The sequence below is a fragment of the Balaenoptera borealis genome (genome assembly GCF_965194805.1).
Source record: "Balaenoptera borealis genome assembly, chromosome: 4".
Classification (NCBI taxonomy): domain Eukaryota; kingdom Metazoa; phylum Chordata; class Mammalia; order Artiodactyla; family Balaenopteridae; genus Balaenoptera; species Balaenoptera borealis.
The window spans coordinates 85,957,245-85,974,939 of record NC_138861.1 but is presented as its reverse complement, the minus strand read 5'-3'; the positions used below and the strand labels follow the sequence as shown (position 1 = coordinate 85,974,939).

Below are 17,695 nucleotides of genomic sequence, written 5' to 3'. Positions count from 1 at the left end.
TGCCGCTAACAAAAACTTGCTGACTACGGAGGTGGAGTGCTCTAGGGTTTTAGTACCTTAGATTAAGCTGTCAGTGATTCAGGTTTTCAGCCTCAACTTTTCTGGTTTAATAACATGGTCAAGTCAGTTGCATGAATGCATTAAACAAATCCATGAATTCTCATGCCAACCAATTTCTTGTGTGAATAATATGTAAATCAGGATGCTAATTTATTAATTTACAATGATAAATGTAACCAGAGAGCAGGTTGTATGTCTTATCAGCTGCTTGATACACTCTTTCTTGGTAGGAAGATATGGGAGGCCATATAGTTATAAATCAGAAAGTTTTCTGGTAAACTGAAATCTGGAGCAAGAAGAGTTAGATGGGTAATCTTAAAGGCCAGGATTATCGAATTATGGTAAGTGAATGTAACCATTTCAGTAGTAAGGACAGGCTTGCTAAGAGAGGGTTGCTTTTTCTCTACTGATATTTTCTTTTATGTGGACTGAGCTAGAATGGTGTAACTCCTAGCTTCTCCCTATTCCTTTACCCATCCCAGAGTAGAGAGAGTGACATCTGATTGGTAAATTCAGGAAGAACAACTTAAGCATGGTTGCCTGATTTCCTCTCTTCTCTCTGGACAGTAAGGCTGCTCAGAGAGTACATACCAAGGATTTATGACTTACTTGGTCCAGTGTGTTACCCAGGGCTAATTTATCCATTAGGCACAGTGGGCCCAGTGTCTAGGGGTCAGGATACTTTCAGGGGCCTTGAACATGTTTTCATTCAATTTAAAATGAGAAGGAAAAAAACGAACTTGTAGGCTAAAGAAAATGTTTTAATATATGGTATTAATATATTTTATTTATATCAGTGCAGTCATAAAATATGTCTTTAAATATTTTTTTATGGAAGAAGGGACCCATAAAGGCAGAAGTGCCTATGGCCCCATGCAAGACCCAGTGTGGCCCTGTGCTGCCTGTGGAATAGGGTGGGGAAGTCTACTTAACTGAGTTGTTCAGGTGACAGATCAGTTTGGTTCTCAAAAGCTACAGCCTCCAGTTGGTCCTTATCAGTTCAGGAGATACTTGATCCATCATTTACCTTACACTTGCCCTTTATTCTCAATTTAGACAGAGAAGACCAATGCTATTTACTGGGCTCCCTGAAGACCCCAACATAAATCACAGGAATATATATTTACTGGGAATTCCCTGGCGGTCCAGTGGTTAGGACTCCAAGCTCTCAGTGCCGAGGGGGCGGGTTCAGTCCCTGGTCGGGAACTAAGATCCCACAAGCCCCGAGGTGCAGTCAAAAAAACCCAAACAAAACCAAACAGAAAAGGAGTATATATTTACTGAATTAAACGGAAGGAGACTGGAGAATTTGTGTACTGAGCAGGGCTACTCTGATCAATGCTGGTCAATCTCTGACAAATTACTGTTATTTAACTTCTCTTTTCTATGTTCCATGTAGCTGCAAATTCCTCTGTATTTTGGAATCAGCCAAAAGAAAATGAGGAAACTCCTTGACATCATCCTACAAACCATCCTGATTTGGAACAGGTATTTTCAGCAGTCCATCAAAGCAAATAATGAGAAATTCCTATGCCCTACCATGAACAAATGTCCAATGTAGGACATATTTTGAAACACGCACATCTATATGGGACCTAAAGTAAAATCTGGAACTGTTTTACATGTGACAAAGGCACTTATGTTAGGTTATATTACATTCAGAGAGCAAGTTGGAATGACAACATTTTTTCTAGGAATGATAATGTTTTTCTAGGAACACAATATTTAATTTTTTCCCTTATCTAGTTTACTTGATTAAAACTCTGGATATCTCTTTGAGTTTAAGTTTTAAAGCAATTAAGTTTTGATTCTCAAAATGATCGAAGTTTTGGGCTTCCCTGGTGGCGCAGTGGTTAAGAATCCACCTGCCAATGCAGGGGACAAGGATTCGAGCCCTGGTCCGGGAAGATCCCACATGCCGCGGAGCAACTAAGCCCGTGTGCCACAACTACTAAGCCTGCACTCTAGAGCCCACGAGCCACAACTACTGAGCCCACATGCCACAACTACTGAAGCCTGTGTGCCTAGAGCCCATGCTCCACAACAAGAGAAGCCACCTCAATGAGAAGCCCGCGCACCGCCATGAAGAGTAGCCCCTGCTTGCCGCAACTAGAGAAAGCCCGAACGCAGCAACGAAGACCCAACGTAGCCAAAAATAAATAAATAAAATAAATAAATTTTTTTAAAAAAGAGGAGATTTATTATAAGAATATAGTAATGTTTTTTACAAAGTTGGAGGTATCACACTCCCTGATTTCAAACTATACAACAAAGCTGCAGTAATTGAAACAGTATACTGGCATAAAAACAGATATGTAGATCAATGGAACAGAATAGAGAGCCCAGAAATGAGCCCACACTTAGATGATCAATTAATCTATGACAAAGGAGGCAAGAATATATAATGGGGAAAAGACAGCCTCTTCAATAAGTGGTGTCAGGAAAATGGGACAGCTACATGCAAGAGAATCAAACTGCACTACTTTCTCACACCACATTAAAAAAAAAAAAACTCAAAATGGATTAAATACTTAAATTTAACACCTGAAACCATAAAACTCCCAGAAGAAAATGTAAGCAGTGTATTTGACATCGTCTTAGCAATATATTTTTTGGATCTGTCTCCTCAGGCAAGGGCAACAAAGGCAAAAATAAGCAAATGTACTATATCAAACTAAAAAGCTTTTGCCCAGTGAAGGGAACTATCAACAAGATAAAAAGGTCACCTACTGAATGGGAGAAGATATTTGCAAACAATATATCTGATAAGGGGTTATTATCCAAAATATTCAAAGAACTCATATAACTCTACATCAAAGAACCAAACAACCTGATTAAAAAATGGGCAGAGGACCTGAATAGACATTTTCCCAAAGACATTCAGACAGCCAACAGGCACATGAAAAGATGTTCAACATCACTAATCATCAGGGAAATGCAATTCAAAACCACAGTGAGATATCACCTCAGAATGACTATTATCAAAAAGAACAAATAACAAATGTTGGCAAGAATGCGAAGAAAAGAGTTGGTGGGAATGTAAATTGGTGCAGCCACTATGTAAAACAGTATGGAGGTTCCTCAAAAAATTAAAAATAGAATTACCATATGATCCAGCAATTCCACTTCTGGGTATTTTTCCAAAGAAAACAAAAATACTAATTTGAAAAGATATATGCACCCCTATATTCATTGCAACATTATTCACAATAGCCAAGATATGGAAGCAACCTAAGTACCCATAGATAGATGAATGGATAAACAGCACGTGGTATATATATACAATGGAATGTTAGCCATAAAGAAAAGTGAAATCTTGTCATTTCCTACATTTCCTGGATGGATCTAGAGGGTATTATGCTAAGTGCAGTAAGTTAGAAAGAAAAAGACTTCACTTACATGTGGAATCTAAAAAACAAAACAAACAAACAAACAGAGAAACAGAAACAGAATCATAGATACAAAGAACAGTAGGTGGTTGCCTGAGGGGATGAGGGTGGGGGAATGAGTGAAATAGGTGAGGGACATTAAGAGATACAAACTTCCAGGTACAAAATAAGTGAGTCATGGGGATAAAATGTAAGTGTGGGGAATATAGTCAATAATACTGTAATATCTTTGTGTGGTGACAGATGGTAACTAGACTTATTGTGGTGAGCATTTTGTAATGTATAGAAATATTGCACCACTATGTTGTGTACCAGGAACTAACAGTGTTGTAAGACAATTATACTTCAAAAAACAAACAAATTCATCGAAAAAGAGACCAGATTTGTGGTTATCAGAGGCAGAGGGTGGGGGAAGGAAGAACTGGATGAAAGTGGTCCAAAAGTACAAACTTTCAGTTGTAAGACAAATACTAGGGATATGATGCACAACATGATTCATATAATTAACACTGGTGTATGTTACATATAAAAGTTGTTACGAGGGCAAGTTCTGAGTTCTCATCACAAGAAAAAAAATATTTTTTTCTTTTTCTTTTCTTTTATGTCTATATGAAATGATGAATGATCATTAAACTTACTGTGGTAATCACTTCATGGTGTAAATCAAGTCATTATGCTGTACACCTTAAACTTATACAGTGTTATACGTCAGTTATATCTCAATAAAACTGGAAGAAAAAAAGAATATAGGAATTTTTAAAAATTAATTAATTAATTAATTTATTTTTGGCTGTGTTGGGTCTTCGTTTCTGTGCGAGGGCTTTCTCTAGTTGCAGAGAGCAGGGGCCACTCTTCATCGCGGTGCGCGGGCCTCTCACTGTCGCAGCCTCTCTTGTTGCGGAGCACAGGCTCCAGACGCGCAGGCTCAGTAGTTGCGGCTCACGGGCCTAGTTGCTCCGTGGCGTGTGGGATCGTCCCAGACCAGGGCTCGAACCTGTGTCCCCTGCATTGGCAGGCAGATTCTCAACCACTGCGCCACCAGGGAAGCCCTATAGGAATGTTTTGAAGAAACCGAGGGGAGGGATGCAGCTGGCTCCAGGAAAGACTAGAACCAAATTGTTGAGAGCCCAGACAATACTTTCTCTCTATCTCTCCAATCTCTCTTCTCTGCTTGTCTGCTTCAGTCTTCTCTCAAGGACAGCTTCCTTTTCTCCTCAGGCTTCATGCAGAATATAGTTGCCCCCAACTCCTAAGGTAACCCCATATAGGCTTAGTTGCACAAAGAAAACGAATCTCTCTAGAATCCCAAATATTTCACTCTAATTAATTATTTTTTCTTAAATAGCAAATAGATTCTTTTGGTTCAAAAAAGGTACAGTAAAAAGTCTCTCCAGCCTCTTTCCTCTGGCTACTCAGTTGCCTTTCTCAAGGGCAACCAATGGTACCAGTTTGTTCCATCTCCTTCCAGAGAAATTTTACGTATATGTGATAAAATACATCTATCTATCTGTCTATCTATCTATCTATCTACCTTTCTCCTCTTCCCAATTTTTTACACTAATGGCAATATACCATACACACATTTTTTTTCACTGAGCAATTTATCCTGGAGATTTTACAGTATCAGCACTCAGAGAGTGCCATCATTCTTTTAAATTATAGGATTCCAAATTTTGGAATTTAATGTTGCAATAAAAAACCAGAAGTGTGTTTATAATGTACTTATAAGACATAAGACATACGTAAAATATGTAACTTTTTAAGTTTTCTTTATGCTTTGCCTATTTTTTTTTCTTCTGTTGGGTTGTTGGTCTTTTTCTTATTGATTTCCAGGTGTCTGTATATTAGAGGAACCAGTCCTTTGTCTCTGATATGAATTGCACTTTTTTCTTGTTTATCATTTGTCTTTTGATTTTACTAATGCTACTTTTTGACTTTGTCTCAATTCTAAAATTTTCCAGGAGGGGGCTAATTGTATTGAGACACCCACCCTTGGTTAATTAACTGTGGCCAGGAGTCATTTTTTAATGCCCTGAAGTCCACCCTATGGAATGGGGGTGAGTAAAGCTAAAGGGGAAATTGTGAACTAAAAGGGGTCTACTACATTTCAATGTATAGAAGATGTTTTCTAGTCACTGGGTATATATCTCCTTGTCTAGGGGAAAAGAGTTCAGTTTTGGTGAAGATACACACCAAGAAACAGTCATCATTGCAACTGAATAAGAGAGAGATATGCAAATTGCTATGGTTGTAGATGAAGAAGCATTTCGTTGTGTTTGGGGCATCTAGGAAAACTTTACAGGAGAAAGGGCATTTGAACGGGTTTGTAAAGACATAGATGAGTGAAAATGAATGACTAGGTTAGCCAATGGCTCAACGTCATTGGAAGTAGGATGTATTGGGACGTGTGTGATTGTCACAAATGGAAGAGTAACAGAAAGATGTCAACAGGTATGATTATAGAATGTAACATTACCTTACTGGCAAATGATATGAAATCTTACAGTTACATAAAGCTGGAGCTACCCCAATATGCTTCTGGACTGAAGTATGGCTTCCAGTAAAAATTATTTACAAAGACACAGCACTGTGGTTGCTATCACATTTACAAAAGGATTATCCCAGGCATGAGGAAGCTGTCTTTGCCATCCATTCTGTAGTTCTAGTTATCTTAGGCGGCTTTTTTTTTTTTTAATACTCTCTTTTGCCAATTCCATTTCTATCTTTCCCTGTCAAGTTTGGAGACTGCCTCACTGGCAGTCTGGCCATTCACTTATGGAGAAACTGGGTATAGCAAAGATAAAATTCTCAAGAGCATCTCTCAGTGGATCTATGCTTGAGGTCTATTTGAAGTCCATTTCTGTAGGAGTGGCAGGATTTGGAAACTACACTAAGGGATTTGGGGGGTTTTTGTTATTGTTTTTTCACCAGTGGATTGACCATTTCCCCCCTCATCTCTCCTCACCTCCCAGCTTGAGGTATAGTATAATTGACAAAATTGTACATACTTCAAGTGTACAACATGATGATTTGATATAGGTATACATTGTGAAATGCTTATCACAATTAACATATCCCATCACTTCTCATAGTTACCTTTTGTGTGTGTGTGTGTGTGTGTGCACACGAAGAACACTTAAGATGTATTCTCTTAGCAAATTTCAATTCTTAAAAGTTTTTCCTCTCCGTAGATGTTCTTAGTATCCTATTCCTTCCTTCGAGATATTTGTTTCCTCACTTTTTTTTAAAAAAAGCAGCACTTTATGCCTGCCTTTTTATAGATAAATAACTGCACAAAGAAAATTACTTTTTCTTCATGATTGAATCCATAATATCTGCAATTAATAACTACCATCTATTGAGCCTTTACTTTTACATGCTTTCATTATTTTAATTAATCATAAGTAGATATAATGAATGCATTAGAGAGATGAGAAAATTGAGTTTTAAAGGGCTTAATTTTCCCAAGGCCACAAAGCTTGCAGCTCCTGTTGAGTGTGGTAAAGAAATCTTTTATAAAGATAAGCCCACTGATATTATTTACTTTAGATAACAGCAATATAACTCACTATCCAGTTTCTACCAGATTTAAAATTGAAAAACACAGGAGTTCCAGCATATGTTGGTTCTTACTTTCTTTTAGTAACGTTCTTGCAAAATGTTATTCTAAGTTTAATTGGGAATGAAAACAAGTATTTATCAGCCATTATGTAAAAGAGGAAAAAATCCTGAGACAGATTTTCTTTTGATTTGCCATATGCTGTGTCATGGAGTAATGCTCATTCTTTTACTCATCAAGTGTCCAAGGAGTGTTTTGTACAAGGGTCTGAGTTTGGTAATGAGGAATACAAGACTGAATGGGAAACAGAACCTATCTTCAAGGAATTGATGATCTACTAAGGGAGATTATAAATATGTAAATAATTAAATTAAGTGGAATGCTCCAAGACAAATTCAAAGGATAGAAATGCAAAGGTGGCATAAATTATTTTCGACTGAGAGGAAATCATACTTATGTTCTAAACATAAACAAGCATGTTTAAAATTTAGCCGTTAAATAGACCGAAGATGCTTTAGACAAATATCAAGGATTTGTTTATAATAAATTACAAAATTTTATTTATTTACAAAAATTCAAGACATTTTAAAAAATGTAAATTTTATTATTTCCTTAAAGGCCAGTCTTTCATCTACAGAAATGCCAGCGTTCATCTTATTTAAAGTGTTAAGTGGTAGCATTTTGCCATTCTACAGATTCATCTGGCATTTTAGAGAATTAAATTTTGTAACATAACCAACTGGAAGTTATAGAGAGCAGAGTGTGATCAGGAGTAGCACCTTGGTATTTAAGGTACATCAAGATACTCAATAATTCAGATATTCTTAAATTTCTTCTTTAAAATTAAAAGATACCCAATCTCAAATGAGAATGAGCATGCTAAACAATCAGTTTATCCAATGCTTTAACCTAATGCTTATGTCTCACCCTTTAAAAGATGTGTACTTTTCCTATTGGCTTAGAATTTAAACCAATAGGAAGGAGGAAATCTTTATAAATATTCACAAAGAAGGCTGGCATTGTGGATGTTGAGTAAAGATTGCTTTGTTCTTCATTTGAGTCTGACTTTAGAACTTTATAGTATTGATGTTTTTCTTTTATTGATATAGTAAGCAAACACTATTTTTTCTTTAAATATTCAGCCTGGGTGATGTCTTGCTGGCTTGAAATATATTTTCCAGTGTTAAGAATACTTTATTTCTTTTTTTTTTTTTTTTTTTTTTTATAAGTTTATTTATTTATTTATTTTTGGCTGTGTTGGGTCTTTGTTGCTGTGCGCAGGCTTTCTCTAGTTGCGGCGAGTGGGGGCTACTCTTTGTTGCGGGGCTTCTCATTGCGGTGGCTTCTCTTGTTGCGGAGCACGGGCTCTAGGCACACAGGCTTCAGTAGTTGTGGCTCACGGGCTCTAGAGCACAGGCTCAGTAGTTGTGGCTCACGGGCCTAGTTGCTCCGCGGCATGTGGGATCTTCCCGGGCCAGGGCTCGAACCCGTGTCCCCTGCATTGGCAGGCAGATTCTTAACCACTGTGCCACCAGGGAAGTCCAAGAATACTTTATTTCTTTTTGTTCAGACCTAAGATGTGATGAATCCTTAACAATGTTCAAAGGAAAAATCAAGAATTTAAATGCCAGTTTTTATTATCATGCTGATATTATCAGCATGATAATCATTTTATTATCATGTTCATATTTCATATGAATGAAATTAATATTAACTTGCTAGATTTCTTTGAAGTTTATAATTACTAGGATTCTTTCATTACTAAAGTGGCATGTATCACTGTTATTAGTCTCTTTTAATGGCTGTTCAGAGGCAGAGATAATGTCAGGGTCTCAGCAATAGTTTATTTATATCTTGAGATTCTGGGTACTTTGTTAAATCTCTGCTGCTTCAAAATTAATAAAAGCATTGATAGGGGTGTTTGTATTTTAATTTCTTAACAGGGGCTCAAAGGACTTTTAAAAATACAAAAATCATACAAAAGGAAAAAAAAAACAGACCTTTTTCTCCCGTGTTGTTGGTTTCATTAGAACATGTACCAAACCCGAGGTCTCTGCTTAAATATTTCGGGTTTCTAAAAAAATCACTAGAATGTTTTCGTGAGTTAGTGTTCCAACTAGACCTAAATGAAGATAAAAATTCACTTGCATTTCCCCCAAATTTCCACTCAGTTTATAGCAATTACTAAAACAACACTGACAGTCTGTCTCTTCGATGCAAAGGAATACTTTGTCAGGGGGCTACTTCGTTTCTCTACGAAAAACACTGATGGTGGAACAAAAAGTAATTGCAAAGGGAGGGGAACAGAGGGAGGAAAAAAACAAATAAGCATAATCACCACCCCCAGAAAGCAAGAGTGAAAAATTCGTGTGCCTGAAAACACTGAACATTTCACGTCAGAACACAGAAGAAGCAAACAAAGGAAGGCAGAGTTTAGGAGGACAAAAAAATGGAGCAGGTTTTGGGGACGGTCTAATACAGTGAATGCAAAAGGGCAGAAAACCTCGTTGCTTTTTCTCGGCACCTGAAAACTGAAGCTCTAAGCGGGGCAAAGGTCAGCGCCTGCGGTTCTACGTTGCAAACGTGGTCTCGTTTTTTGGTGCTTCCGCCAGCGTGTTCTGACCGCATGTCGGCGGCGCCGGTGGGACCAGGCAGCCTCGGTCCCCGCTGCGGTCGCGGCTGCCGCCGACCCCTTTGTCTCCCGGCTCCGAGGCGGCCGCGCCGTGTCCGACGCCCGAGCGCGCAGAGGGGCAGCGGGCCGCGCGCCCGGAAACCTCCCGCGGACAGCGCGGCGCGCGAGGAGGCGGGGTTCGCGCGCCCGCCGCCGCCGTGGCCTTACACGCCTCGAGTCAACAGCTCAGGCTAAGCCTAGGCCGCCTGGCTCGCCCCGCGGTCCCTCCCAACTTGCTGCTGGGACCCGCGAGCTGGCGGGCCCGCCCCGGCTCCCATTTCCTCCCCCGCCTCAACCAGCGAGTACGATCTAGTGTTTCTGTTTTGCTTTTGAAGATTGGGAGAGAGTGAAGAGGCTTATACACGGCTGTGTCTAACACGGTTACCGCGCAGCTTGTTTCGGCCGAAATTACGGGCCCCTTATTGCTACGTTCACCAGCTCAAAACGGCTCCCGCCTTCCCCGAAAACCCGACGCATTGAAAAGGGCTTGCTTCTCCGTGTGACCCCACGACAAGGAGAGGGGGAAACACGTCAGGCTTTCGGGCGAGCTTTTTTCGGGGGCGGGGAGCGGCTCAGATGCGGCAGAACCGGCCAGGCCGGGACCCGTTCTCAGTGGGGAGCGGGAGAGGCGGGAGCGCCCGCGGGCAGGGGTCGCCGGGGCCGGCCCTGCGGGGCGGGCCGACGCGCTCCAGCGGAGCTCGGGGACGAGCCAGAGGTCGTGGCCGGGAGCCGGCGTGGGTGGGGGAGGCGGAGAGCAGCGATCCACCTGGGCGACGTGGCAACCATTCCCTACTCCCCGAGACCCCTCCCCATTCGGCCGCCCACCCGCCCTCTCGCGGCTGGTTGCTGCGAGGCTGCTCTTCCCCGGCCGGACGGAGAGCGGCAGTGTCTCTCCGCCGGGCGCCCGCCGCGCGTCTGCCCCCGCAGCCAGCGCTGCTCGCCAGCCCTGCGCCGTGCCGGAGAGCCCAGTGGCGGCGGCGGGAAAGGGCTGCGGAATCGCGGCGCTGCGTCTCACACTCGACGACGCGGCCTCGGCCTCGACGCCCTCCGCCCGTTCTCGGAGCAGGTAAAGGCGGCGGGTGGGAGGCGGGGCGGCGGGGCCGGGCTGAGGGTCCGGGAGGGAAGGAATCTCGGAGTCCCCGAATCCGAGCGGAGGGCCTAAGGTAAGCGGCGGGAGGCGCTGCCACCGAAACCCCAATCCCCGAACGTGGGGGGCCGGCGCGGGCAGTCCGGCCCGCGGGCCCGGTCGCCCGGACGGAAAGGAAGTGAGGCGTCGGTGAGAGGCGGGCCATGGCGCGCCGCCCGAGGTCGGGCGAAGGCGGGGGCCGCGGCCGCTTTCCCGGCCCCCCAGTCCCTGGCGGGCCTCCAGGCCCTTGACACACCCCTCTCGCCCCCAGTAGCTTCCCTGTCAGTTCCCGCCCGGACTTGACCTCGAGGCCCTCCGAGCGCCTTCGGCTTTTCCCAGGCGGATCCTTCTTGGAACTTCGGGCCACCCTCCCGAGCACGTAGTCCTAGCAGAGCTGTTTATTTACTCACTTCCAATCCAAACACAGCCTCTCCGCACGTTCCGAGTTTGGATACTGCGGGGAGGCATTCCCGGTTCCCGGTGTCTGTGCCGCTTGGATCGTCGTCCACACCCCCGCCCCCACTGCAACTTTGATCTTCGCTGGGTCCCTCCTAGAGCCCTACCGTGATCCGGACCCTCTCCTAGAGGTCCGTGTGGAAATCCGTCTTGGGTAGAGTGAGTCACTTGACCTGGGGCAGTTTATTTCTTAAGCTCTTGGTTAAAACGTGGTGTTTTTTGTTTTTGTTTTTTTCTCTCCGAAAGAAAGCTAGAGTAATTTAAAAAAAAAAAGTGTAAACACCCGATCGCGCTCACTGTTGGCTTTAAAGAATCTTCTTTTCGGCAACAGTCTTTAGAACTAGGATCTGATATTTGTGGCACGGACAGGTTTGTACACATTCTCGCCATGCAGTGGTTGTAATGTCTCCATAGCACAGTTCTGACTTGAAGGTAGGATTGGCTGGTTTTTCTACTCGACATCTTTAAGCCAATCAAGAAGCGCTGCTTGCCTGGAAACTGGATAACTCAGAAAAGGTGGGGATTGGTTGAGCTCAGAGAAAAAAAATCCTGGACATGAACCTGGCTTCTCAGAAAAAACTGATTTGCAGCTGCCTCTCTTCCCCCACTTGAAAAAAAATGTTACCTTTTCATCTCAACAGCAGCCTTTTCATTCTGTTTTTATTATTTCCATACCTGTTTTTCTATCAAACGCCCAGCTCTCCTTTTAACTCATTTTAACTTTCATCCTTCAGTTTTCAATGAAAGAATCCTTAAACGCCTTAAGAAATGTAAACATCATGTGTTTGTGTTTTGATAATAAGCGTGGTTTGATTTTCTTACGTTGTCCGTTGTTAAAGGTCAGAAATTAAACCAACAATTTTTTGTTCCTGTGCCAGAGCCTTTATTATTCAAGTGGCTGTGCTAGGATGGGGGGCTGCCGTGATGGAGATTGTGAAAAGAATAGGAAAGAAGTGGCTGCTTTTCTACATGAATGCTACACTTTAGTTCATGAAAAAAGACTAACGTATAAAACAAACAAAACCCAGGACAAATCAGCATTTAGTACTTACCAGTGTCAGTTTGTGCACCTGTTGACTTCAGTTGCTTTGAAGGGGAGAGTAAAGAGGACCGAGCACTGGACTTCATAGAAAAAGTGGGCTTAAGTTATGGAATGTTTTTTTCTTTATTAAAGTAGGCATAGTATCTGTACACAATAGAGGCTAAATAAATATTATCAATGTAGGTGCATTTTTTTTAATACTATCTGAGGATTTTCCTTCTCTTAAAATCTCCCCTTTTTTTCTTGATTATCTATGGTTATGCACGTCTTTTGATATGTAAAGCAGTTAGAAGAGAGCTACCATCTTTGTCTTCCTTCTATTCAGCTTTTTATATGCAAACTCACATTCTAAGTTTTGGGAATAATCTTAGTTTGTCAGGTCAAACATTAAATCTTAGCAGATCACATTAAATACCTTTAGTAGTAGTTTTATTAGGAATTAAAGAAGAGATGGAATTTTTTTTTTTTATATTTATCATGCCAGTCTATGAGTAAGCCAAACGTCATTAGAATTATATCTGGGGCTTCCCTGGTGGCGCAGTGGTTGAGTATCCACCTGCCAATGCAGGGGACACAGGTTCGATCCCTGGTCTGGGAAGATCCCACATGCTGCGGAGCAACTAAGCCCGTGCGCCACAACTACTGAGCCTGCGCTCTAGAGCCCGTGAGCCACAACTACTGAAGCCCGCGCGCCTAGAGCCCGTGCTCTACAACAAGAGAAGCCACCGCAATGAGAAACCCGCGCACTGCAACGAAGTGTAGCCCCTTCTCGCCACAACGAAGCAGCAACGAAGACCCAACACAGCCAAAAATAAATTAATTAAATAAATAAAATTTTTTAAAAAAGGAATTATATCTGGACTCTTGACTTTTAATAACAATTCTTCCATCTTTTATCGGATTTTTGTAGCCATACCATTTAATTTTATAATGTTACTTTCATAATACGATATAGTATTTAGTAGAATGAATTTCCCCTATGTGTCTTTAAAATTTTTTTTTAATATATCTGCTCTATTTATTAAATTTAAGAATTAGTTTGGGAGACTGACATGAATAATATTTAATTTTTCTGTTCTGAAGCAGGGTATCTTTTAAAAATTTTTTTCTTTTGTCTTTGAATTTGTTTCTTCCGCCTGTAGTGTCTTAACTGTTCTCCGTGTCCTCCTCCCCCTAAACTCTCTGCTAACCTACTTCAAGATTTAGGTGGTACATGTTGTAAAGTCTTCTTTCCTTCCTTCCCCCAGCAGAGATAATCACGTACTCATTGTGTTACCTCTGAACCGTTATATACTTACTGCTATATTGAGCTACCTCCTCCCTAAAGTAACTGAGTTTCACTGAATTTTACTCAATTTTTTTTTCCCCTAACACTAGTCCCAAAGCTATAGTTGTATAGGTATTAAATAAATATTGGCATGAATAAAAGAGATATTTTACTTTAACAAATATTTCTCCCAGTTACTATGTGTATGCTGATAATTCTTATATCTCCAACCCAAAGCTCTTTCCTGATAACCGACTTGTATATCATCTACCTTCATGACATGTTCATTTGTATGCTCCCACAGGTAACTCAGACTGAGCATATCCCAAACTGTAGTTATTATCAACCTTCCCTCTCCCAGCCTCAAACCAAAAATATGAAACAAACTACGTCTTCTTTCTAGGGGAAGATTAAATGAGATAATGCATGTGTGCTAAGAATTCGGTAAATAGTAGGCGCTGCTAATAATAACTTGGCAGAAACATGGGCTATTCCTTTTCCTCTCTTTCTGGCTTCATATTCTGATTGATCACTGAGCCCTGTTGAATTCTTTCTCCTTAATATCTCTTGAATCTGTGCCTTTTCCTCTGTTCCCAAGACTAACATCCAATTCCATGGTTAGCATCATCTCTTACCTGGATTGCCGCAATAGCCTCCCAAGTGGTTATCCCTTCTTCCAGTCTTGCCTTCCAATCCACTTTTCCCACTGTAGCCAGAGTAATCTGCCTAACACATTTAAACCTGTAACTCCCCTGCTAAAAACTTTTTTTTTTTGGCCACACCGTGCGGCTTGTGGGATCTTAGTTCCCTTACCAGGGATCAAACCTGTGCGCCCCTGCAGTGGAAGCGCAGAGTCCTAACCACTGGACCGCCAGGGAAGTCCCAAAACATTTTTTTTTGTGACTTTTCATTGCCTTCAGGATAAAATCTGAACTTTTTTTTAAAAATTTTATTTATTTAATTAATTTATTTTTGGCTGCGTTGGGTCTTCGTTGCTGCGCACGGGCTTTCTCTAGTTGCAGCAAGAGGGGGCTACTCCTCGTTGCGGTGCGTGGGCTTCTCATTGCGGTGGCTTCTCTTGTCGCAGAGCATGGGCTCTAAGCGTGTGGTCTTCAGTAGTTGTGGCACGTGGGCTCAGTAGTTGTGGCTCGCGGGCTCTAGAGCGCAGGCTCAGTAGTTGTGGCACACGGGCTTAGTTGCTCCGTGGCATGTGGGATCTTCCCGGACCAGGGCTCGAACCCGTGTCCCTTGCATTGGCAGGCGGATTCTTAACCACTGTGCCACCAGGGAAGTCCCTGAACTTCTTAATTTGGCTTTCAGGATCATGATCTGGCATGTTTACTTCTTCATCCTCTGTCACTTTCTCCTTTTGCCCTCAATGTGCTGCTAGTCATAAACAGTTACTTGGATTTCTCCCTCAAGATGCCACGTTTGTTAAATCTAGGCCTGAGTACAGAAGCTTTCCTCTTGTCTGGAATGCCTTCCCTAGCTCCCTGCTTCCTTCCCCTTTGGTTTTGAGCTTTGGTTAAGCTCATACTTATCTTTCAGGTCTCCATAGAGGTGATAACCTCTCTAGGGAAGCCAGCCCTCTACTTGTTTGCCTAGCATTCTACATTCTCATTGTAATTGCTTATTGTTATCTCACCATGTACTGGTTAGGGTGTAACAAAGAAAGAGGTAAATTGACTATCTTAAAAAATGATGTGAGAGACTCCCCTGGTGGTCCAGTGGTTAAAACTCCATGCTTCCACGGCAGGGGGCACAGGTTTGATCCCTGGCCAGGGAACTAAGATCCTGCATGCTGCGTGGCATGGCCAAAAAAAAAAAAAAAAAAAAAAAAGATGTGATTTGCATAGAGTGTATTAAAAAGGGAATTAAATAGTAATTTTGGGGTTTACCTAGTAGGGAAGAGAAAGACATTATATCTGATAGATGAAAGTTTTCTAAGTAGGAAAGGCATACTAAGTAGATCCTTTTACAGTTTCAGTGAAGTATACCTTTACATATAATTTCCATCTTATTCAGTTTCTCTGAATATTAGTTAGAGGTTATTAGTTAGGACTTTTTGGATTGCAAATAACAGATACAGTTTGAAATGGCCTATGGATGGAAAAGTTACTGGTTCAATAACCATATAACAGAAACTGTATGGATAGAGATGGCCATAAGGAGCTAAGGTGGGAACTTGCCCATAGTTAGATCCTTCCTGTAAATTTTTTTTTTTTTTTGGCTGCACCCCGCGGCACGTGGGATCTTAGTTCCCTGACCTGGGACCTGGCAGTGAAAGCACCGAGTCTTAACCACTAGTCCTAACCACTGGCGCCATCTCTCCTACTGCAGATACGCTTCTTCACAAAGTGGGACCTGGTTCCTGGCGCACAGGCTTACCTACTTAGAGACTCATGTCAGAGGATCTACATAGAGTTGCTCACATGCCTGTCCTTTGACCAGTTCCTGCTGAGGGGATGAGGTACTATGCCTAGTTCAACCTACATCATGTGATGTGTTTACTTATATAGCCAGGGGTCTATTAGCAGGAATCAGGCCTCTGGTGGAGTAGGGGAGGAGAAGGAGTTCTGGGCAGACACAAAGAATATCCATTCTAAATCTTAACCACCCTTCTGACTTTCAATTTATTTTCCTAGATATTTTATTCATGGGAAAGAGATGCCCTGTATTATGGACCTGAGTATTCCAGGTACCGAAATGGTAAGTCCAGTATTTTAAAGAACTAAATTGACCTTTTGGTTTGTGCTGGCATATAACAAATATTTGTTAAGCTTTTGTTTGCTAAATAGAAACACATTGTGAGATGCTTATAGACTAGTAGTCTAAACAAATAAATACAAAGGTGCTAAGGTAGAGGTGTATCTAGGATGCAGTGGCAGCTCTGTGTAAATCAGACTTTGGGATAGTGGAAAACTTTCCTGAAAGAAAGTTAATTGAGGCAAGAAATATGGGTTGGGTGGGAGGGAGTAGAGGGACTTTTGGGTAGAACATGTGTGAGGCACAGAGATGTGAGATGGGCCAGGGGCCCATCTATCTAATTATTTGGGAAACAAATAATTACATACAGGAGGAGTAGAGAGTACCTGGGGAGGAGTAGAGGAAGAGGACGGTAGGGGTAGGTAAGGGGCCAAATCATAGAAGTCCTTGAATGGTTTACCAAGGAGTTGGAACTTGATCTTGAAAGCTGTGGAGTCATTGAAACATTATAAGCTGGAACTCTCAGGCTTGAAGTGCCTGTGTAACATCCAAGTGGATATGTCTGTCAGGCAGATCTCGGAGAGACAGCAGTGAGCGGTCCTGAAGAGAGATCTTAGTTCTCTGCCCAGGAGTTGAATCTGGGTAGCCTGGAAGAAAACCAGGAATCCTAGCTGCTAGACCACCAGGGGCTAGAGGCTAGAAGCAAAGAGGCCCTGGCTCTTGCCCCTGTTTGAAAGCAGGAATGTTTCAAGGAAGCAAAAACTGTAAAAACCGGTACAAATTTTGTTATTAGAGACACAACACAACAAGTGGGAGAGCACACAGAAAAACAGTTTGTTTATTTAAGCCTGAAGCAAGGCAGAAATATACACCTGGAGAGAAAGGGTATGAGTCTCTTCTTTAATGAGGAGGAGTGCAGTACAGAGGTGATTTAAATCACTTATATGGGACGGTCCTTGCAGGTCTTTGTTTATTTTAGGCCAATAATCTTGTTTCTTTTTTCACATCTGACCTGTCCTAGGACTCTCCCCAGCATGGGTGCGCAACTTTTTGCTGAGGTGGATTCCACCGCAGAGGGCTGCTGGGGGTATGTCCACACTTATTATGGGGTGGCGCCCCCTCCCTTTTTTGACCCCTCAAGGAGCCTTCCTGTGCATGTGCAGACAGGGAAGTTTTTGTCATCCTCAGGAGCGGTCATCTTATCTCTTTACGTCAGCAAAGCTCAGCTCTTGCCACTAACTTTGTCCTTGGAGTGTCTAGGGAAAACAAAGCTTCAATTTTACTCCACTTGACAAACACCAGCTATCTAGCCCAGGGGCCCGTCTATCTCCTATCTCAAGGCAGTTAACTATATTGGAGTTTGGGAGAGAATTCTTGGCTGGAGTCATAGGGACTGAAGCCATGGATTTGGATGGGCCT

At 42.2% G+C, this 17,695-nt stretch overlaps 1 protein-coding gene and 1 long non-coding RNA gene across 14 annotated transcripts in view; one reads left to right on the top strand and one right to left on the bottom strand.

The window, feature by feature from the left end:
- The window catches only part of LOC309628102, a 35,499-nt gene extending 19,219 nt beyond the window's left edge, over positions 1–16,280 (bottom strand). Inside the window, exons 1-2 of the long non-coding RNA XR_014244163.1 lie at positions 16,197–16,280; positions 11,216–16,024 (exon numbers count right to left, since the gene is read on the bottom strand). This is a non-coding gene — a long non-coding RNA (uncharacterized lncRNA). The remainder of the gene's footprint in view (positions 1–11,215; positions 16,025–16,196) is intronic.
- N4BP2 (NEDD4 binding protein 2) overlaps positions 10,249–17,695 on the top strand; it is a 107,027-nt gene continuing 99,580 nt past the window's right edge. For 7 of the 13 annotated variants that reach the window (XM_082390408.1, XM_082390406.1, XM_082390409.1 and 4 more), the window contains exon 1: positions 10,249–10,745. In XM_082390408.1, coding sequence (XP_082246534.1) covers positions 10,256–10,745 — 490 coding nt within the window. In that variant the 5' untranslated portion in view covers positions 10,249–10,255. Of the gene's footprint in view, positions 10,746–16,201; positions 16,280–17,695 lie in introns of those variants that run through there. The other 6 variants (XM_082390411.1, XM_082390412.1, XM_082390410.1 and 3 more) reach the window with 3 other exon arrangements.